General features: G+C 29.1%; 1 protein-coding gene across 1 annotated transcript in view; it reads left to right on the top strand.

The window, feature by feature from the left end:
- Positions 1–21,116, top strand: part of LOC142319880 (uncharacterized) — a 31,392-nt gene extending 10,276 nt beyond the window's left edge. The window contains exon 4 of the mRNA XM_075357553.1: positions 20,907–21,116. Within this exon, the coding sequence (XP_075213668.1) occupies positions 20,907–21,116 (210 nt within the window). The remainder of the gene's footprint in view (positions 1–20,906) is intronic.
- The last annotated feature ends 2,569 nt before the right edge of the window (positions 21,117–23,685 follow it).

Here is a 23,685-nt window from a genome sequence, read left to right as displayed (position 1 = left end):
TCTCTCTCTCTCTCTCTCTCTCTCTCTCTCTCTCTCTCTCTCTCTCTCTCTCTCTCTCTCTCTCTCTCTCTGAACAAGGAAATACTAAAAGATTACTTAATTCTATTCAAAACTACCTAGCAAATAATAAAATGATTAAGACTGTATATTAAATATAACAATAATAGAATACTGCCAATCAAAATTGGAAAATAAAATTGAACTGTATCTGCATTCCGTCTCTTTGATCAGTTTCATGTAAAAAATCAAAAGAAACTATTTTTAAGTTGATAGGAAGTAATAAAAACTATAATTTTAATAAATTCTATCATTTACTTGTTGAAATTTTAAGAAAGTAATTATATTTCCTTTGCATAACTTAAACTCAGTTTATTCTTTGATTCTAAACTGTATCTGAATCCATCACTGCAGTATGGTTACATGTACTGTATGAATACAACCTTGGGCACTAAGCTACAGTTGGTTAATCTCTTTTTTGTTTTTAAGAACAAAAATTTATTTCATTATATCTATTTCTTATATGATATTGTCTTAGAAAATGTTTACGTAGTAGGTTGACCCAAGTGCATTGGGTCATTACACTTTCACATTAGATTCTACATGAAAATAGTTCAAGATAATAAAATATTTGAGCCAAGTGAGCAACAATTTATGCAAACTAGCAGAATCATGAGGATTTATGTGATTATGAATTAGAGAATTCTTTTTAAGATAACAATAGTATCTTTGTTCTCCACAGTGAAAAATTTCAGAGTGTTTTATTAGATAAATTCTATTATAATGATCAAATTGATTTTACCCGCAAAAAATCAAACTGTACTGTTTTGCTTTGAAGCACCTTAACAAAATGCTAAGCTTGTCATAATTATTAAATATTTATTATGTTTACATATATTCCTGTCTAAAGTATAATATTATCTCTTGGGGTTCCTGCAAAAAGTACAAAAATAGGTTGTCAGAGCATTGTGGCCCATAAGTATGAATCATGTAGCCTGATATTTAGGCAATTATGAATGTTAACTTATCTTATACGTTGTATTTCTAAATTAGTTATACAAAAATAACCTTTAATAATGAAAAAAGTAAATAACTTACAGAATTGTTTAATGCATGACTGAATACAGTATATCTTCAAGTTTCATTCCTGCCTAACTTCATTAGTTTCCTGCATTCTCACTAGGTGGCACATGTGAATGAGTAATTCTATCAGTCTTTATGGAGTTGTTTATCAATGCAGAGCATGCTCATCTTCTTTATGATTTCATGAATCCAAATCAGCTACTATTGTTCAGAGACAATTCATGACAATCACAAGCAACCTCCTCAGAGTCTGTTATTGCATAGTATAATCGTTTCATTGAAACAGGTTGTGTATCACACAGGATACCAGGTTAGGGTAGACCTTCAGTTTCTGAAGTGGCAAACAAGTGGAGCAGACATTCATTCATAGTTCACTTATTTTTTTTAAAGTAATAGTATCTACCTCTACCAAACCAGACTCTACCTAACAGTTGTGTTGTAAAATACAATTGTTTTGTATAAATCAACAGAATACTTTCATCTGTAAGAAAGGTATTTATGCTTCCATTGCTCCTTTTAATAAATTAACAATACATATAAAAAATCTTCCCCGCAGTTTTTTTAAAATACCATTAAAAGATTTTCTTTTACAGAAATCATAATGTTTTGGTGATAAATTTAAAAATAATATTAATTAAAAAAGAAAAAGGAAAAACCTGAATTTCTGCATCCCTTTCAATGTATAATAAATATGTACTCAAATAATTTTGATTAACTTTTCTGAATTGTGACCTCTTTTTGCAGTTATTTTTACTTTCCTATCTATATAGCTATATAGAAGGGAAAGAATGGTAATCAATCAAAATTGGACATATCCCGTTTTCACCGAATCTTGATGAACTGACCCTTAAGGACCCAGAAAATCAAAAAGTGGCATCAAAATTTCCGTGAAAAAATGTGAATATGTTGGCATGTCAATCGCCTTATATCTCCAGAACTACTTGACTGACTTTCGCCAAACTTGACTATAATATTTCTATAGTGCTAATAAATTTTCATTTCAAATGGTCAGAGGGTGGGACCTCATCAAAGTGGGGTCTTAACCCAGACACCCTCCCTTACAGATCCCAGATTCCACTTAGCGGCCGGACTACTGCTGTAGTCGTCTGATATGTCATGATGTCACAAACGAATGGTAGAATTAAATAAATGAATAGTATTTAAAGTGTAAAAAAGTATTTAAAGTGACCGCTAGCATCGCCACACCGGCGCAAATGAAATACAGTATGCGCGCTCGCTTTAGTTAGAATCATTGGATTAAATAAACAAAAAATATTGTATTTAATAAAATGTTAATTATTTTTAATTAAGTTGTGTGTACAAGCCGTGCATCAGAAAAAGCCGCGTGATGGATAAGTCCTACGACTGTGTTGTCAGCTTTTTCACTTCCTTATACGGAGTAAACTAAGTAATTATGATCATGATAAATTTCGATTTTCAGATTTCAACGGAAATATCCATTTTTACCATCCCTGAATCCATTTTTCGTTGTGTTTTTTTCGTCGTGACGTCTGTACGTACGTATGTATCTCGCATAACTTAAAATAACTTAAAAACAATTAGCCGTAGGATGTTAAAATTTTGGATTTAGTACTGTAGTAACATCTAGTTGTGCATCTTCAATTTTGATTCCAATTAGCTGAACCAAAAGTGCTCAAAAAAGCCCAAAATCAAAAACAAAACTTGATTTTGTACTTTTTCTAAACTGCAGTAAGAAGTCCTCATTGAGAGCTTTTCAACGATATATCATAAGTGGTACTTATTTTCATTGGTTCCAGAGTTACAGCCAAATGAAATTTTAATTAATGAAATGTTTTGATCTTACAAGGGAAAGGCACATCGGTTCGAATCAGACTTCATCTCCTTTTTTTAATTTCAATATATTGATTTATTAATTATTAACCTCTGATTTAAAAAAAAAAAAAATATTACAATAAATAATAATTCAATAATAACGATAAAAAAATACATTATGAAAAAAATATTAGAAGTTATTAATGAAATAAAATTTCGTGTATTTTTCATTTAAAAAAAAAATGTGTATATGTAACTTAATAGGCGTATAAGTAAATCATGTGGTGTCCACATCGGATTCTTCTATATTTATTGTCTTTATGTATTTACTGTAAAAAATTATTTTATCCATTTATTTTTAAAATGTTTATACATTCAAATTGTTATAACTCGAAAATTTATACTCGAAATTTATTCTAATTTCTGGCCGTATTGTATTACGTTATACGAAGATATAATTCCTTTAACTCGAACAAAAATCCTGTAAGTTGAAGTAAAAATTTGATTAGTTTGTTATAAAAAATAAAGAAACTCAAATTTAACATTAGGTCTATAATACTCATCTTATTTTCAGTTCAGAGATGTGAAACAAGCATGATTCCACTTCCGTTACTAATGCAATAAAAAAAAAGTAAGAATCAACATACAGTAAAGAGGGAAGCGAAATCTTATAAATGAGGTGTCAGTATGAACTATAATATGAATTCAGAATATTTCTATCACCCAACATTCTTGAAAATTTTAATTAAAGAATTTTTTCATTTTTCAATGTATAGTTAGGATTTTAAACTCCTATATTGTATTTTGTTAGCTCATTCTTTATTGTTTAACTTTGTTAACATAATTTGTAAGCTATAAATAAACAATTCTAGACAAAGAATTAAATAATCATAGCCACATATTATGACATCATATCTAATACTGAAGGGTGAGCCTTCATGGAGAAGATTAATCATGTGTGCAGGTCAAAACATGTAGCTGAAAACACAGCTGTGTTGTTTGTATTAAGTACTGGATTTAGGAATGAATTAATTTTGCTCAGTCTTTTTGCTGTCTTAAGTTTGTTAACAGTGCATAATGGCTTGAAATTGTGTAAATGATGTGGATGCCTTTTAGGTATGTGGTGAGTTTGCCGTAAAATCAAATAGAAAAATTATTACACCTTTAATTAAAAAAGCATGTCATTTGTACTTTTAGTGTAAAATTGGTGATCAGGATAAGATGTGGGCTCCTCATATAGTATCACTAATTATTCTGTATATTTAAGAGGATGGCTGAAAGGTACATGAAAGGCTTTGGCATTTGGTGTACCTATGGTTTGGCATGAACCAAAGATCATGTAACTGATTGTTACTTTTGTTTAATGAGAGTGCCTGGAATTTCTAAAAAATCTTAACGTACTGTAAAATATCCTTCATTGCAATCAGGCCTGTACCTTGCAGTGAAATTATTCCAGATCCTGAGCCACCTGTGAATGTATGTTTTGAAAGCAGCGATGAAGAATCAGACAGTACTGAAGAAGAGAACAATGATTTTGATTTTGAATTATCTTCCAATACGCCACATCTTATATCACAAGGTGAATTAAATGACTTGATTAGGGATTTAAATTTATCAAAAAATTAAGCTGAACTGTTAGGATCAAGACTGCAAGGTTGGAATTTACTTCAAAAAGATACAAAAATTCTGGGCTCAAAGCCGACAAAAAGAACTTTCTCAGTACTTTATTGATGAAAATAATTTGGTTTATTACACAAACATTTATGAGCTTATGTTGCACTTAGGCCAAGTTCATAAACCTGAGGAATGTTGCCTTTTCATAGATTCATCCAAGTATACTGCTTTAAAAGTGGTTCTACTACACAAGGTAACAAATATCCTTTGATACCAGTCGCTTATGGTATTAATTTGAAAGAGACATATGATGTGATGAAAGACATTCTAGAAAAAATAAATTATAAAAAACATAGCTGGAACATATGTCGTGGTTTTAAAGTTATAGTTATTTTGTTACACATGCAGTTAGGCTATACTAAGTACACGTATTTTCTTTGCAAATGGGACAGTGGAGCTAGGGATAAACATTATGTTACCAAAGAGTGGAAAAAACAAGACAACTTAACTCCAAATGGGAAAAATATTATTCATGAGCCCTTAGTTGAACCCCAAAAAATATTTTTACCTCCTCTCCCAAATCAAGTTAGGACTAATGAAAAAATTTGTGGAGTGAAAAAATATGTGAAAAAAGCAATGAAGAAAGATAGTTCTGGATTTTTGTAGATCAGGCACAAATTTCTCAATGTAAGTAAAGGAAAAATTAAAGAAGGAATATTTATTGGTCCTCAAATAAGAGAGTTGGTCAAAGATGATGTATTTAAGTCAATGTAAAATAATGTAGAAAGTGCAGCTTGGGCTTCATTTAAAGACATTTGCAAAAGGTTTCTCGGCAAATAAAAATCCAACCATTACCATGATCCTGTTAATCAACTTTTTACTTCATACAGAGCTATGGGATGTAATATATCTTTGAAAATACATTTCCTCCACTCACATATGGATTTTTTCCCTGACAACCTCAGAGACGTAAGAGATGAACATGGTGAATGTTTCCACCAATATATTTCGGTGATGGAAAGCCGCTATAAAGGGAAATGGAATATTAACATGTTAGCCAATTACTGTTGGACATTAAATTGGGATGTGCCTGAGGGTATTTATGAAGGAAAAACATCAGTGAAATCATTCTAATACAGGTATGGCCATGCAAAATTATAAATTTTAACTATATTTTCCCTTACCTTTTTTTGAATCATAATTTATTTAAAACTAAGGGTGATAGAAAAATTGTATTTACAGATCTGTAATGTGTGCAAAAAAGCAATTCAAGAAATGGTATAACACTTTGAAAAACATTAAAAAAAAAACTATTTTTTGTATCAGTGTTAATTTAGTAGAAATTAATTTTACCCAAATGCTTCCCCTTGAATATGGAAGCTCCCAAAATGAAAAAAACTTTTTTTGAAGTTTTTAATGCTCTAAATGTATTTTGTTAAATAATTTAAAAACCCCTCCCCTGATGGGAGAGCTCTCAAATTTAAAAAAGAAAAAGTCAAAAATTTTTTTTAAATTTCAATTCTAATTTATTTAAAACCATTTTTATGAATATTTTATCATTAGTGTTTCTGCACGATTCCCAAATCTTCAAAAAGTCAAAAAATATTTTACAAAATGTGATTCTGAAAACAAATATTAAAAATTTTGATTAAAATTTAAGAACAAAATTGAATGACCTATTGCAGGCATATTGTGCGAGTTATTTTTTTTATGTTGCCTGAAATATCATAAAATAAAGACAATTTTGGTAGTGAATTATTTATGTACACTGTCAGATATTTAAACGTAATAGTTGATGGCTAGATCAGTGGAAATAGAGGGAAGGAGTTCTGACTATTCATGTGAGAAACTCAACTTGTCTGATTCATACATGAGCACATCAGAGTTGTTGCGAAGACAATGATGGGAATGTTTATTTTTTCAAGTTTACATACAAATTACTTTTTCATTTTCATCATCTGAATAATCTTTCAAATAAATCAAACTGGGTATTTAGATTTAATAACTTTAACAATAATTCAAAGTCAAATCATAATTTTTTAAAATTATATACTTAGACTCTTTCTGCTTATATAAACTATTATGATTTCATAAAATAATAAATCTTGTAGTAATGAGTAAGTTTCATTTTAAATAAATCATACTTTAGAATTTTATTACTGGGTTTGAAGAGTATAAAAGACTATGAAATTTTATGTTGTTTTTTAACCTAAATCAAATTATTTATTATTATTATTATTATTATTATTATTATTTCAACCAGTTTTTCCAGCTTGCTGACAGATCTGGATGTGTGTGTATAGGCAAACACAATTACTGCTACCGGTTTGCCAGTCCTGCAGCTGCAAATGTAAGTGTAAATGTACCAGTAAATATGTAGTCCTGAAAGACAGGTCGACCAATCCTGAGATGTGTGGTTAATTGAAACCCAACCACCAAAGAATACTGTTATCCACAGTCAAATCCATATACAAGCAACTGGCTTTATAAGGGCTTGAACCTTAGAACTCTCGACTTTGAAAATCAGCTGATTTTGCAATGATAAGTTTAACCACTAGACTAACCCGGCAGGTTAGGTAAGTCACATAATATATTAAATTTCAGTGGTACAAGATTGGATTAAATTTGAAGTATTTTTCCATAGTTAGGTTCCTATAAGAACAGTCCCTCTACTTGTTAAAAATTAGCACATACAAGCTTAGAGGTTATATTTGCTATTGAAAAAAAATACTATCTCCGAATTAGATTTAATCAGCATTATAATTTACAAAAGTAAATTTCAATGAAATTTGTCCTTGTAAGAGACTGATCAGACTAGAGTATTATTTTTTTTTTTGTTGTCAGTCATTTGACTGATTTGATGCAGCTCTCCAAGATTTCCTACTAGTACCAGTCATTTCATTTTGGAATACCCCCTACATCCTACATTCCGAACAATTTGTTTTACATATTCCAAACATTGCCTGCCTGCACAAGTTTTCCCCATCTACTTGTCCCTACAATATAAGCAACTATTCCAGGATGCCTTAATATGTGGCCTATAAGTCTGCCACTTCTTTTAACTATATTTTTCCAAATGCTTCATCCATCTGATTTTTAACATTCTCCTATAGCACCAAATTTCAAAAGCTTCTAATCTTTTCTTCTCAGGTACTCCAATCGTCCAAGTTTCACTTCCACATAAAGTTGTCAGTCATTTGACTGATTTGATGCAGCTCTCCAAGATTTCCTACTAGTACCAGTCATTTCATTTTGGAATACCCCCTACATCCTACATTCCGAACAATTTGTTTTACATATTCCAAACATTGCCTGCCTGCACAAGTTTTCCCCATCTACTTGTCCCTACAATATAAGCAACTATTCCAGGATGCCTTAATATGTGGCCTATAAGTCTGCCACTTCTTTTAACTATATTTTTCCAAATGCTTCATCCATCTGATTTTTAACATTCTCCTATAGCACCAAATTTCAAAAGCTTCTAATCTTTTCTTCTCAGGTACTCCAATCGTCCAAGTTTCACTTCCACATAAAGTTACGTTTCAAACATATACTTTTAAAAATGTTTTCTTGACATTTAAATTAATTTTTGATGTAAACAAATTATATTTCTGACTGAAGGCTTGTTTCACCTGTGCTATGCTATTCAGAATTTCATATTGCTCCTGCTCATCCATCTTTAGTAATTCTACTTCCCAAATAACAAAATTCTTTTACCTTCATAATCTTTTCTCTTCCTATTTTTACATTCAGTGGTCCATCTTCGTAATTTCTTACATTTCATTACTTTCGTTTTGTTCTTGTTTATTTTTGTGTGGTAGTTCTTGCGTAGGACTTCATCCATGCCGTTCATTGTTTCTTCTAAATTGTTTTTATGCTCAGCTAGAATTACTATATCGTCAGCAATTTGCAGCATCTTTATCTTTTCACCTTGTACTGTTACTCCAAATCTAAATTGTTTTTAACATCATTAACTGCTAGTTCTATGGAAAGATAAAAAAGTTGCCGTTATATCTCCAATCCGTTATACCTCCATAAATATTATTTTTATCAAAATTTATGTTATTTTCTAAAATAAGTATTTTATTTTGAATAAAATTACATTCTATTTTTTAAATCGATTTACAAATAGACGAGTTATGGTAGAAAATTGATGTTGAGATTTTGTCATTTTCTTCAGAGTTTTCGCCCATTTTCATTGCTGCTTCTTTCTTATGCTCTTTGATTATTACTGTTGCAGTTTGGTTCCTGTAAATGTTAGCAATTGTTCTTCTATACTTGAACCCTAAATTTGTTTAAATATTTAAACAAATTTAAATTAAAATTAAATTAAATGTTTAAACAATTTGTTTAAACATTTTATTCCAGTCTACGTTATCGAATACCTTTTCTAGGTCTATAAATACCAAGTATGTTGGTTTGTTTTTCTTTAATCTTCCTTCTACTATTAATCTGAGCGCTAAAATTTCTTCCCTTGTCCCTATACTTCTCCTGAAACCAAATTGGTTGTCTCCTAATACTTCCACTCTCTCAATTCTTCTGTACAGAATTCTGGTTAAGATTTTTGATGCATGAGTAGTTAAGCTAATTGTTCTGCATTCTTCACATTTATCTGCTCCTGCTTTCTTTGGTATCATGACTGTAACACTCTTTTTGAAGTCTGATGGAACTTCCCCTTTTTTATAAATATTGCACACCAGTTTGTATAATCTATAATCTATCAATTGGTAATCAATTGATCATTGATTATCAATGATCAATTCTCATTCCATTTCTGAACACTTTTCTTTAATCCACTCTTCTTTCGCTAGTTTGCACTTTCTGTTTATAGTATTTCTTAATTGCTGATAGTTCTTTTTACTCTCTTCATCACTACCATTCTTATATTTTCTATGTTCATCCATCAGCTGCAATATATCTTCTGATATCCAAGGTTTACCACTAGTGTTCTTTGTTCCGTCTAATTTTGCTTCTGCTGATTTAAGAATTTCCTCTTTAACATTCTCCCATTCTTCTTCTATATTTTCTACCTTATCTTTTTTACTCAGACTTCTTATGATGTCCTCCTCAAAAATCTTTTTTACCTCCTCTTCCTCAAGCTTCTCTAAATTCCACCGATTCATCTGACACCTTTTCTTCAGGTTTTTAAACCCCAAACTACATTTCATTATCACTAAATTATGGTCACTATCAATGTCTGCTCCAGGTAAGCTTTACAGTCGACAAGTTGATTTCTAAATCTTTGTTTAACCATGATCTATCTCATAATCTATCTTATACCTTGCAGTGTCACCTGGCTTTTTCCATGTGTATATTCTTCTATTATGATTTTTAAACTGGGCGTTGGCAATTATTAAATTATACTTTGTGCAAAACTCTATTAGTCGGCCCCCTCTTTCATTCCTTTTGCTCAGCCCATATTCACCCACTATATTTCCTTCCTTGCCTTTTCCAATGCTTGCATTCGAATCTCCAACTATTATTAAATTTTCATCCCCTTTTATGTGTTTAATTGCTTCATCAAATTCTTCATATACACACTTTATCTCATCATCACCATGGGCACTTGTAGGCATATAGACATTAACAATTGTTGTCGGTTTAGGTTTTGATTTTATTCTTATTACAATGATTCTATCACTATGCATTTTGTAATACTTTACTCTCGTATCGTCTTGTTCATTACAAAACCTACTCCTGCCTGCTCTTTATTTGAAGCTGAGTTAATTATTTTAAAATCACCTGACCAAAAGTCGTTTTCCTCTTCTCATCAAACCTCGCTAATTCCTACTACATCTTCATTTATCCTGTCCATTTCCCTCTTTAAATTTTCTAACCTATCAACCTTTTTCAGACTTCTAATATTCCACACTCCGACTCGTAGAATGTTATTTTTTAATTTTCTGGTGACCGTTTCCTTAGTAGTCCCCACCCGAAGATCAGAACAGGGGACTAGTTTACCTCCGGAATATTTTACCAAGGAAGGCATCTCCATCTTTGTTACATGAAAACGCAGAGAGTTACATTTTCTTGGAAAAAAAAGAGCAGCTGTAGTTTTCTATTGCTTTCAGCTGCACGGTACTCAGAAAATTGAGTGATGTTGGTATGGCTGTTTAAGTCGTTTTGACCTACGCCCTTAACAACTACTGAAAGAGCTGCTGCCCTCTTTCAGAAATGATTCCTTAGTCTGGCTCTCAAGAGATACCTCTTTGATATGGTTGCACCTTCGCTCAAGCTGCTCTGTATCACTGAGCACTTACGTCCCCTCACGATCAGCAAGGTCATTCGTAGAGGGAGACTAGAGTATTATGATTTTCAAACACATTAATTTGGCTGAGAATTTTCATTTTTATTGAATAAAACTTTTACCTTGCATATCCCTATTAATAATATCGTCAATAATAATAACACTGCATCTAAAGATTTGGTTTGGTTCACTTGAAATATTACTCAAATGATGAAATTGGAAAAAACCTACTCCAAATATTATTTGGTTAAATTTAGGGAAGAGTTAAGCCATTAATTAAGAGTAACATTTCCGAGGCCCCTCAAGATACATAAGTTAAAAAATGAAATTAATTCATGTAATAAACAGCTCTAGAATATTTGAAAGTTCATTGCATGAGTGCATTGTAGTCCTTTGTGTACTACATTTTTCTACTTATCAGAAAAATAAGAACACTGATTCAAAGATTCTTCCTTCTAGTAGATGTTATGCCTTTAACAATAGATGAGATGACTTCAGTAATAAGCCAACTCAGGGCAACTTATTGAGCTGGATTCTATTTACATTTTAAAAGTATATAAAGATATTCTTTGTGGATCCTCAAAATTTATCTTTAATCTAAAACCTGGAGACTAAAACCTTTAAAAAAAGGAATATTGCAAAAATTAGTCCTATATTGCAGTTCAGTGACAATTACAACAAGTTTTAAACCCATTCCTATTCTAAACTCTGTAGCAAGAGTTTTTGAATTCTGTTTATATACAGGAGTATTTTTCTTCTAATGTTGTAATATTTCTGATTTGTTATCTCTTATCGGTTAGTTTAATCAAAACTGAATGAACAGGATTGTATTGATATTATTTATAAAGATTAAAAAAAAAATTATTAATTGGTAAATTCTAGTGTCATTTTAAATAATTTAATTATGGAGGTTTTGCAGATAATTTAATCTCATTTTTTTAACTCTTAGTTAACTGACATGACATCATGTATAGTTCTTCTCTAATGACTTTATATAAACTTCTAGTGTGACACAGATTGAAATAGGTTATTTTGACTCCTTTAATTAATTTATAATCTTTCCCTGTTTTAAGAAATGTGTTCTCTTGTAAAAAATCTTGAATAATATTAATGAATGGTGTGTTTAAAAAATAATTAATACTAATTATTCTAAGACCAAATTGCTGGATTTTGTAAGGTAGAGAAACTTTAATATATACAAGTACAAAACAGATGGCTAAAAGCTTGGTAATATGACTATATTAGAGATTTTGGTGTGATAGTGTAGTTTTTTTTTTTTTGTAAATGTAAGATTTTTAATAATATCAATGTTATATTATGAGTAAAGTATAACACAATTAGAAGTAAATTATTGTACACAGTTTTAGTTTGACAATCTTTTCATTAAGGTGTAGTTGACATTGCGAAAGTACAAAGTAAATTTCTCAGATATCTTCATTCAAAGAAGTTCAGTGTTTATAGACCTGTAAGTTGCTAAACTGGTATTATAAGATCTTTCTTTGGTGTTCACTCGCCAAAGTTTGCAGACCAGTTAATATCTTGATGTAGTTGTACAATATTTAAAATAACAATATTCAGATCTAGAATTTGTTATTATAGTAAATTTCTATGTCCCTTAGAAGATACCTATACCAACCATTTTGTTTGACATTTTTTTATACTTTAACTCTATTGGTTTAAAATGTTAAGATTATTTAATAAATTAAACACAATTATTAATCTATTTGCATACAAATTAAAAAAATTAAAAAACTTCTGAGATATCCTTGCAATTGATAGATTGATTATTGTTGTATTACGTAGCATTTGTTCCTCTGAACCTAAGTTTATCTTTTTCTCTTCATTATTCTTGTTTCTTTTATTTATCTTCATTATATTAATAAACTTGTAAACTTTATTTAATAATGTTGCATCATACATACGTTTTTTACATAATTATATTCATTTATATAACTGTTATTTTATTTTTTGTTTTTTATTATTAATCAATGATTGTAATATTATTTATGTCAATACTCTTTTTAGGCTTATCTATGAGCATTTTTATGTAGAAAATAAATAATCATCGTTTAATGATCAAAATAATCATTTATTCCCAGAGTCTTACTTTAAGTAAATGTTCTTGAACATAATGTGTTATTAATTTTATATTATATTGAGGTGTATCAAGAACTTCTCCTGGGACTTTCATAACCTATTTTACTCATGAAAGTGATGTTAAAAGTATATATAAACATATGTTCTAAAATGCTTCGTTTGCGAGTTATGATTAGTGAAAGATTTAGTTGAATTTCAGCTACCCCAGTGAAATGAGGTTGTACTGAAATTTTTAGGACATTAATTAAGGGGCAGAATTAGTGATTTCTTATGGATTTTGACCTGAATAAATCAAATAAAGTAGGTCCCAGAACCATGTCTACAGTTGTTTTTGAGAAGTCTGTTGTTTTGTCTATTGTTGTTGTTGTCTATTGTTTTTGAGAAAACCAATAAATTGGGGTAAAAACCCCTGTTTTTTATATTTACCATACAATAACTTTGTTAAACGGTTAATAACAAGTAAAACTTAAAACAAAACTTGTAGAGAATTTAATTCTTAACAAAATGGTGTAAGATAAACTGAATAAAACAAAGAAAAGTTAGAAAAATAAAAATTTTATTTAGAAACAGTACGCTATACCTAAGTACAGTAAACATACCAGTTTATAATAAATGTTTGAAAATGAGCCTGGCATTTTCCACAAATTTCCTGGCACGCTTGTGTACTGCTTTTGTTGCAGTTTTTAGTTCTTCAGAGCTGTCCTTAAGTTGCTCAGCCATATCCATAATGTGGACAATTAATTCCTAATGAGAATATATTTTTGTTTTATATGCAGTATTTTTCATCCATCCCCAGATGAGAAATGGGGAGGTGCCGCCATGGTGCTAGAAGTATACTTTGGATCTCAGTGCTAGAAGAACATCTTTAAGCAGCTGTGGCAATCCTTCTTGAAGAAAGTGATACTAGAACTCACCACTTAAGCGACCAGGTAAAATGAACGGTCCAAACAGCTAATTGTAAAGAAGTCTGCACTATACATTAACGTTAAAACAATGATGAAAAATTGTCTTCCACCGTTTCATGAGGATTTACTTCTGCTCATGTATACTCACTGTGTAATTTGTTGATGCCATGTCAAGTGTTTTGCCTCATCAGTAAACAAAATATAATTATAGAGTTGTTGATTTGTATTTCACCAATTGCAGAACTAACAGAACTAAGTGAACCGGACCATCTACTGAGTGTAGATGTTGAACTGGCTGTTTATGATAAGGATAAAACTTGTTTTAAGTATCCTCCAAATCACTGAATGCGAAACTCCAACCCACTCAGAAAAATGTTGTGTACTGACGTCTGGACTGCATCAATAATTTCATCAATAACAGTGTTGCACTGTTAAAACAATTTAACAAAGTTATTGTATGTCAAATATAAAAAAAAAATTTTTTACCCTAATTTATTGGTTTTCACCCTATATTTCTCAAAAACTATTGCAGATATGGTTCTGGGATCTACTTTATTAGATATTTTCAGGTCAAAATTCATAGTAAATTACTAATTCTGCCCCTTAATTAACATCCTAAAAATTTCAGCATGACCTCATTTCATCAGGTTAGCTGAATCGAACTGAAATCTTTCATTAGCCGTAGCTCGCAAACAAGCATTTTGAGACATATGTTTGTAATACTTTTTCAATTATTTTTACAATTAGAATTGATCATGAAAGTCCTGGGAGAACTTTGTGATACATCTGTACATATATGTACATACAGAGTGTTTCTAAACTGGCTACACATTTTTGAATTCTACTTGTACAACTAAACAAAAAATATCCTTAGGAAAAATGGTGATTTCTCCTTCATTCTCCCACTGTCCACCATTTTGTTATTTTTATATAAAAATTTATAACTCAAGTTTGGATAGACAAATCACATTAATATTTGGTAAGTGTCTTGGTAATAAAGTTTTAAAATTAGCAAAAAATCAGGAATTAAATATCTTTGAAAATTACTATTATATTTGTTAATACATTAAAGCCTTTTATTTTGAAAAAAATGACATTTTATTTTTTAGAGTCAATTAACAAATAGCTGAATTACAGCAGAAAATTGATGTAACTTTGTGTTTGTTTTCATGTCCTCCACTTCATGTTCAATTCTATTAAATATTAATTGTTTTTATTTATTGTTAATTCTAGTATTGTAAATTAGTATCAAATTAAGTAATAATTTTCTCACAATAAGATTTTATATTAAATAATAATAAAACAATTGATATTAATTTTTCACTTTTGAATCATTTTACATAGCGACTATTAATGTTGATCATGTTAACAATAAAAAAATGAAACTTCATTCCTTCAAAGGAATGTTGTTCAAAACTATCATAACCAACGTATCTGGAGCGACAAGAATCTTTATGGTACCCCTCCCAAAATAGCCATCAACAAAGATTTTCCCTTAACATATGGGCAGGTATTTTTAATGACTTTCTTTTGGGTTCTGTCATTCTACCAAATCGTTTAAATGGAGAAAATTATCTTGCTCATTTAACCGAAAATCTTCCACATTTTTGGAAGACCTACTCTACAATTAAGAGAAAATATGTGGTTTCACCATGATGGGCTCCAGCACATTTCAGTTAGTTGGTATCAGATTTCCTACATGAAACTTTCCATGAAAAATGGATAGCCGCAGAGGGTCAGTGCCCTGGCCTGCCCGATCACCTGACTTAACCCTCTTGACTTCTACCTGTGGGGCCATTTGAAACATATTGTTTATTCAACTTAACATTGAGGGTCTTCAACAAAGGATCCAAAAAGAATTTCAAGAAATTAGGAATACTCCCAAAATTTTTGAATGGTTTACACAATCTCTCACAAAAATACTGAATGAAGACTTCTGTAATTTCTAATGGTGAACACTTTGAACATCTCTGATAACATTTAACAATTGTTAACTGTTTAATTACACCTAATGTTCTACAATAATTAACGTAAGATTATCACAGGTAGTTATTTTATTTTTTTTATTATGTCTGTTATTGTGAAAAAATTATTTCTTAATTTGATACTAATTTACAATACTAGAATTAACAATAAATAAAGGCAATTAATATTTAATCGAATTGAACATAAAGTGGTGGATATGAAAAGAGACACAAAATTACAACATCAATTTTTTGCCATAACACGGCTATTTGTTAACCGATTTAAAAAATTAAATGTCATTTTGTTAAAAATAAAAGGCTTAATATTTTATCAGTAACATAAATTTTGATAAAACTAATATTTACGGAGATATAATGGATTGAAAAATAAACATGGCCGCCATTATGTAATTTGCAAAGGTATTTAATTCCTGATTTTTTGTTAATTTTAAAACTTTATTACCAAGATGCTTACCCAATATTAATGCGATTCATCTGAACTTGAGATATAGATTTTTATATAAAAATAACAAAATGGCAAACAGTGGGAGAATGAAGAAGAAATCGCCATTTTTCCTAAGGATATTTTTTGTTTAGTTTTACAAGTGGAATCTGAAAACGTATAGCCAGCCCATCATTTTACGAACACTTTGTGTGTGTGTGTGTGTGTATGTATACATATATATATATATATATCGAAAGTATATTACCTTATTTTTTATTACGATAACCAGTTGTCGTGTGGGACGAGGACCATCGAGGAATGTGATATTGACTTATACTGGTGGCATGTGATTCACTGGTTCATTATGAGTCTGCTCCTCAAAGAAAAATTGTAGATAAAGAGACAGTTACTACATAACTGTTCTTCATTGGCCAAGAAATGCTATACAACGCAAGAGACCACAACTTTGAGAAAATGGCTATTGGAAGATTCATCACAACATTACAAATAATGCATTACAACTATCAATAGATTCTTGGCAAAACACAAGATTGAACAACTTCAGGCTCCTTACTCACCAGACATGGCTTTTTGCAATTTTTGGTTCTTTCCTAAGGTTAAAATTCTGTTGAAAGAAAAAAAATTTGAAGACAGAGAAGAGATCAAAAGAGATATGTCAAGAGGACAAGGTCAGATACTTTTTGATCACATCTTTAGATACACGTTTATCATCATAACAACTGCATACAATTATAAATTTTAGTTTATTTTCTCAGAAATATATAAATGGCTAACAGTTAATTTCCTGTGGATGTGGATTTAAATTCTATAAAAGGTGAGAAATTTTGGTTTTGCAGCTGTTAGTAAAACGGCGATAATATTACTGTTCAAATTGTTATTCATTCTGTATTGAAAATAACAAAATTTTATCACATAAATCAAGATCAAATTTTTATGCTTCAATGTATGTGAAAGCATAAAAGGAATACTAATGCCACCCATTAAGAGTTCAATACAAAACTTCCTCATTCTCTACTACCGGCCCATCCATATTTGTGTAAGCTGAACATAGAAAAATGTTAAATACTGTCAACATTGCAGATCCTTCACAATCAGGTAAGCTTACAAGCAATTGCATTTTATGAATTTATTTCCTTATTTCCAAATTCATAAGAGCAAAAGAGCATACATATGTTTACCTTTCCTCTGATTAGCATTAAGCATTAATAATAAATAACCTTTTTATTAACTATTTTGTTATTAGTAATCGGGGAAATTGACTTATAGCCCATCCAGTATATATATTCTCCAGGTTAAAAGAATGTTGACAAAAAAAAATTATTTTAACTTTTTAATGCCTCTGAGTGATTAGGGACTTGAATCTTTTGTCTCGATTTAAGAATGGAGGTGCCTCTTTATATCATATAGTACCAAACTCATGTTTACTTGTTCATCAACCACCAAAGGATTCCTGTTTCACTATATCTAAAAAAAAACATCTTTTTTTGATACTCTACCTTTAGCAGACTGATTATTGTTTTTTTAAATAATGATAAAAAAAAACTAAAATTACATTAAAAACACATTTATTTTAATTTTATTATTATTATTATTATTACTATTGTTAATAATAATAATAAAAATAATAATTACAATCATTAATAATTTTTCATCAAATTTTGACTATTTACAACACAATACACACATACGTACATAAATATATATACATACATACATATATATATTTATATTATATCACTTTTCCCAAATATTTTATAACTATTATAGTGATAAATCCAGTCAAATTAGTATGTTTTGAGGGAAAAAATGTTTGGATTATTGCATAAATTTCTCTTAATAATAAATTGTAATTACAAATTAGATAGAACTCAGTTCATTCACCATATTGAAGTAACTGTAAGAACTGCAAGAAAATCTGTAGAAAAAATTAAGAAACACAATGTTCTCTTCTAATCAGCTACATAGGACATTTTTCATGGATATCAATGCTCATTTTTTTTTTTTAATCAGCACTAATATGATTATTAATCTAGATTAGTTAATAATCTGGATTTATTATCTTCCACTACAAGTTTTGGAAGAAAAAATTAGGCAATGTAAAAAAACAAAAGTAAAATTGATTCTTTTTTTCTTTCACAAAGATTCAATTTTATAAAGGATTTAAACAAAACTTCTCAAGTTTGTTATTTAATGTTTTTGAATTTTATTTTACTTTACATTATTATATATACAAATAAAACAATTGTATGAATAAATGGTATTTCTCTGCTTCATACAAACATGTTTTTCTTAATATGACATGAATACAATTTTCTATTCATGTTTACAGTAGTAATTTGTGATGAGATACAATTATTATAATACTGTTAGTTATACATTTACTAGTTTTAATCGGGTAATTATTTATATGCCCTCCCACATAATCAATGAGCTATCTCTGTTGATGGTTAAATTAAATATACAGAAAAACTGAACTACTTCTATCTCATTGTATAATTCTCATATATTGCTTTATATTAACTATTATATTTTTGCTAGCACAAAACAATTCTGAACATTTTTTTGTATTTTGATGTTTCACTTGATTTAATAATTTTTTTTAGTTAATCTTAAACCACTTAAAGTTAAGAACTTTTCTAAGTTATTTGCACTGGATATGATATGATATTCACCACTTAAAAAGGTTTAGAAACCGACTAATTAATTTGTACATTTATTACATTTGGGTTAGTTTAACAACACTTTCAAAATGCTTTGATAATTTAAGTAAAACAAAATAGAGTTTTGATATATTTCTAATGTTAATAAAACAGAATTTTTACAAGTATTTCAAAATATATATTTCTAATGTTATTAGAAAAATTTGATTTGCTTAAAATGAAATATAAGAGTTCTTTTGAGCCATGTGTAATCTTTGGAATCTCTTTGGTAGACACAGTATTGAATACAGAGGTTCTTTAAAGAATAAATAAGACATGGAGTTATTAATTAAAGTGAAAAGAAAAAGGTAAAATATTTGATTTTATATTTATAGGAGCAAAAAAAATATTTTCATGAGTAATAAATATGTGATAATTGAAGGGAAGGTTGAAATAAGGCAAGGGTTTAGTAGAAAAGTTTCCCATGGCTTAATAATTTTCGACATTGGTTTGATATTTGTGATCTATTATGAGGTTAGCTCAGAACAGATGAATACCAAACAATAATTTACAACTTCTGTTGAGGACATGGTATCAAAAGAAGAAAATTAAGTAAAGCTAAATAAGGCTAAAAGATAACTTGCAGATTAATCAGTTTCAAAACGTACTAAAAATATTTTTCAAAAAGTTATTTTCATGGCTATTGTACAAGGAAGTATAAAAAAACAGATATTTTGCAAATTATCAGAATACCTCTACTCATCACTTATAATCTGTAGCAAATTAAAAAAAGATCTGCATCTTTGGCAAAGAAAAGAGACTTCCAAAAATATCTGTGTCTGATTATCTATAACAATTATTTATTTTTATTAAAGATAATCAGTTATCTTTAAAACTGAGTTATTAGTAGAATTACTTGGTTACAAAGATACTTGAATACTGTACTGTTACAAATTAACATGAATTATTATTTTATGTACTATAAAATATAACTTACAGATAAAAATTTTTATACATGAAACGATTGATTCAATTAGTGTAATAACAAACTCGCTATAAATAGTGAACTTCAATAATTTAGTTTATTTAATTGAAATATTGCTGATTCTATTTTACAATTGTCAATTTTTTTTGCCTTCAGTCATTTAACTGGTTTGATGCAGTTCTCCAAGATTCCCTATCTAGTGCCAATCGTTTCATTTTAATGTAATCCCTACATCCTACAACCCTAACAATTTGTGTTACATATTCCAAACACTGCCTGCCTGCACAATTTTTTTTAATTTATAAATTAGTACAACAGTATAAATTAGTATTTATTTATAAATAAGTCAACAAGCTTATACGTATATACCACCTTGTACAAGTAAATAATTAATTTACTTTGAATATATAATATCACATTTCGCCATTTGTGAGAAAGATAAGGTAATTTGATTACATCATTATCTCATACATAAGAATATATTCAAATACATATATTGTACCAGGTGTATAAATATGAAACTGGAATTTGCCCATAGATGGCCCAAGCTGTCAATGTAGCTACCATCAAACTGCATCACTGGCACCATTTTCTTTTTTTTGACACTGACAAAGATTTTCAACTCACAACAATACAAGTTTCATACAGTAGCATAATTTTAATTAGCGTTGAAATGTTGAGTTTTATACCTACAAACTATCATTTGCGAACAGCATTGATTTTCTGTTACTATTTAAAGAAAACTGCTGCAGAATCGCATCGAATGCTTATTGAAGCTTACGGTAAGCATGTTCTTGGTAAATCACAGTGCTTTGTGTGGTTTAAAAAAAAGTTCAAAAGTGGCGATTTTGATGTGAGAAACAAAGAATGTGGAAGATCACCAAAAAAGTTTGAAGACAGCAACTTGCAAGTATTGTTGGATGAGGATGACACTCAAACGCAACAATAACTCACAGGTCAATTAAATGTAACACGAGAAGCTGTCTCCATACATTTGAAAGCCATGGGAAAGATTCAGAAACTGGGTTCTGCGTTGAAACTGCGTTGAAATGTTGAGTTTTATACCTACAAACTATCATTTGCGAACAGCATTGATTTTCTGTTACTATTTAAAGAAAACTGCTGCAGAATCGCATCGAATGCTTATTGAAGCTTACGGTAAGCATGTTCTTTGTAAATCACAGTGCTTTGTGTGGTTTAAAAAAAAGTTCAAAAGTGGCGATTTTGATGTGAGAAACAAAGAATGTGGAAGATCACCAAAAAAGTTTGAAGACAGCAAATTGCAAGTATTGTTGGATGAGGATGACACTCAAACGCAACAATAACTCACAGGTCAATTAAATGTAACACGAGAAGCTGTCTCCATACATTTGAAAGCCATGGGAAAGATTCAGAAACTGGGTTCTACATGAACTGTTAAAAAACTCTTTTTTTAAGCTCAGACCACTTCATTATGATCAGCAAAAAAAATGTATCCTGTTTAAGATAACCCAGCCACCTGATAGTTCTGAAACACCCAGTTCATGTGTATGAAGTAAAGATAAAATGCAAACAAACAAAATAAACAAGTTTTTTGTTCAAATTTTATCATGTATCAGTTTTTGTAGATCACTACTGTTAAATAACGAGTACAGTTTTATTCCATGCTGTTGGCATTCACTATTGACTAATGACCATAAACAGTCGGTGCCACAAAAAAATTTAGGCAAAAGTGTTTCTTTTATAAAAATTTTATTTTAATTTTATTCTTACTATCTATGTCATGCTTTTTTTGTTTATAAGCATACCATTCAAATAAATATATATGAATGTAATTAAATGGCAAACGATAAAATAAATAATGTTTGTGTATTTTAATTAGTGTGTACAATAATCCAAAAAAATAATGCCCAGAGTCATACTAAGAAAATAAAAATTATAAAAAGAACATTTTTTATGTGAAAAAGGCTCATTTTCCATTTTTTTCTCCATTACTTTTAAAGGCCAAATTTAGGCAATCCTGATGTAAATAAATTAGTTTTCATCACTGATGAATAAAGTAAGCGAAACTTTTTCAAGCAAAGCCGATTTATTCATCATATTAGTTCAGAGTAGTGGCTTGAAATCGTGGAAGAAGATTTTGCCTGATCACTGAACTCCTTAATAAATTTACAAGAAAGATTTGCGCAAAAATTCATAGATTGAAATTCTTTCCTCTATGACAAAATCTAATCTAATTTGACTGGAGTATAGTACATAATTATTATTAATTTATATGTATATTAATTACCTACATTTAATTTAAAACAATAAAGTTAATTTTTAATAATAAATTATCAATTAATATTAATCAGTTTGAAATGTCTGTTCTACACACATTATATTAACGTACATATCACTATATCATAAATATACTTAATATATGTTTATATATAAATATATAATACAAAAATAACCAATTTATTTATAAATAAATAAATATTAATTATATAATTTAAATCATAAATAAAAACACATTCACAGCTATAATAGTAATATTAATAATAATGTATAAATGAAAAATTATTACTATAAATAAATTATTGGTATTTAATAATATTTAAAATCGATGTATATTGTTCTTTTTATCTAATTATTATAATATAAAACTGTAAATTGTTTTAAAATAAATAATAACAATATAATGTAAACTACTTCTGACTTATACAATTAGTAATTACAACTTAATCCACTTAACGTTTTTGACAGACAGATAGATATTTACATGTAGAATGACATCTTCAGCTCTGAGGTATGAATTGGACTCAAACAAAGTTTTTTAAATGGAAAATGGCTTAATTAAAATAAAGGGGCTGAAGAGATGTTTTTTAGTTATAATTCTCTTCCTAGGAGTAGGTTTTTAACCTTTGACTGCCTTATATGAGATGTACAAACATGAGTAAAATGGATTTGGCTTATCTTAAACTGTGGATTTTGCAAAGATAAGATAATAAAAGCATATATATGGGTCATTTCTACAGAAAATAATTTGATTAATCTACCACAATGAAACTGTGGTTTGGAGTTTGAGTTTTTAATAAGTTTGAGTTTTTAATACATAATGTATGCATGTTTTACATGTACAAAGGAAAACCTCATTAGAATATTGAAACTGTGGTATTAATCATTTGTAGTCCTTTTGATACAGTACTAATTTCTCTGCTGAGTCATATCTGTTTTTCGTAAAATCCATTTGAATGCACAGAATCAAGGTATAAGGTTTACTCTAAAAAGATATATGTAGAATAAAAAAGTAAAATTTACCTAACTTTATTGAATCCACCTTTTAAATTCATTTGTTTGATATAATGTGTTGCAAGATAGATAATAATGCAACACAATGTTAAAAATTTTTCACTCACACTGAGTTTGTTAAGAATTGCAAAAAAGTTATCTTAAAAAAATGGTAATAAAATTTGTCAAATAAAAATCCAATTTTGGGAAAATATCTCCAACTTAAAGAAAACTATTTTTTTTTAATTTGGGTACATAGAGTGATGTTTTTATTAAACAACTGATTTTTATTATTAGCTTGATCAAGTAAATACCAAGGATGTCTTCTTGTCATCTGCGCTTGTTCACTATCTGTGTCTGAACAAGAATTTTTATCTTCTTTATTTACGATGGACAGATATTTAACTTTAAGATGCTTACTTTATTTTTATTAAATAAATTATTAGAATCGTTGGATAATTTACTCTGAGTCGATAACATAATAATTAATCATGTAAATTAGTAACAACAATAATAAATAGTTATGATAGCAAAACCCAAAAAAACTTTGCTCAAACATATAAGAATAAATATTTACAATAAAAAATTGTTCCAGCAATTAACATAAAATTAAAGTGAATTGAAATATTGAAAATTAACCAG

Source organism: Lycorma delicatula, chromosome 2 (genome assembly GCF_047948215.1).
Source record: "Lycorma delicatula isolate Av1 chromosome 2, ASM4794821v1, whole genome shotgun sequence".
NCBI lineage: Eukaryota > Metazoa > Arthropoda > Insecta > Hemiptera > Fulgoridae > Lycorma > Lycorma delicatula.
This window is presented reverse-complemented; position numbering and strand designations above follow the sequence as displayed.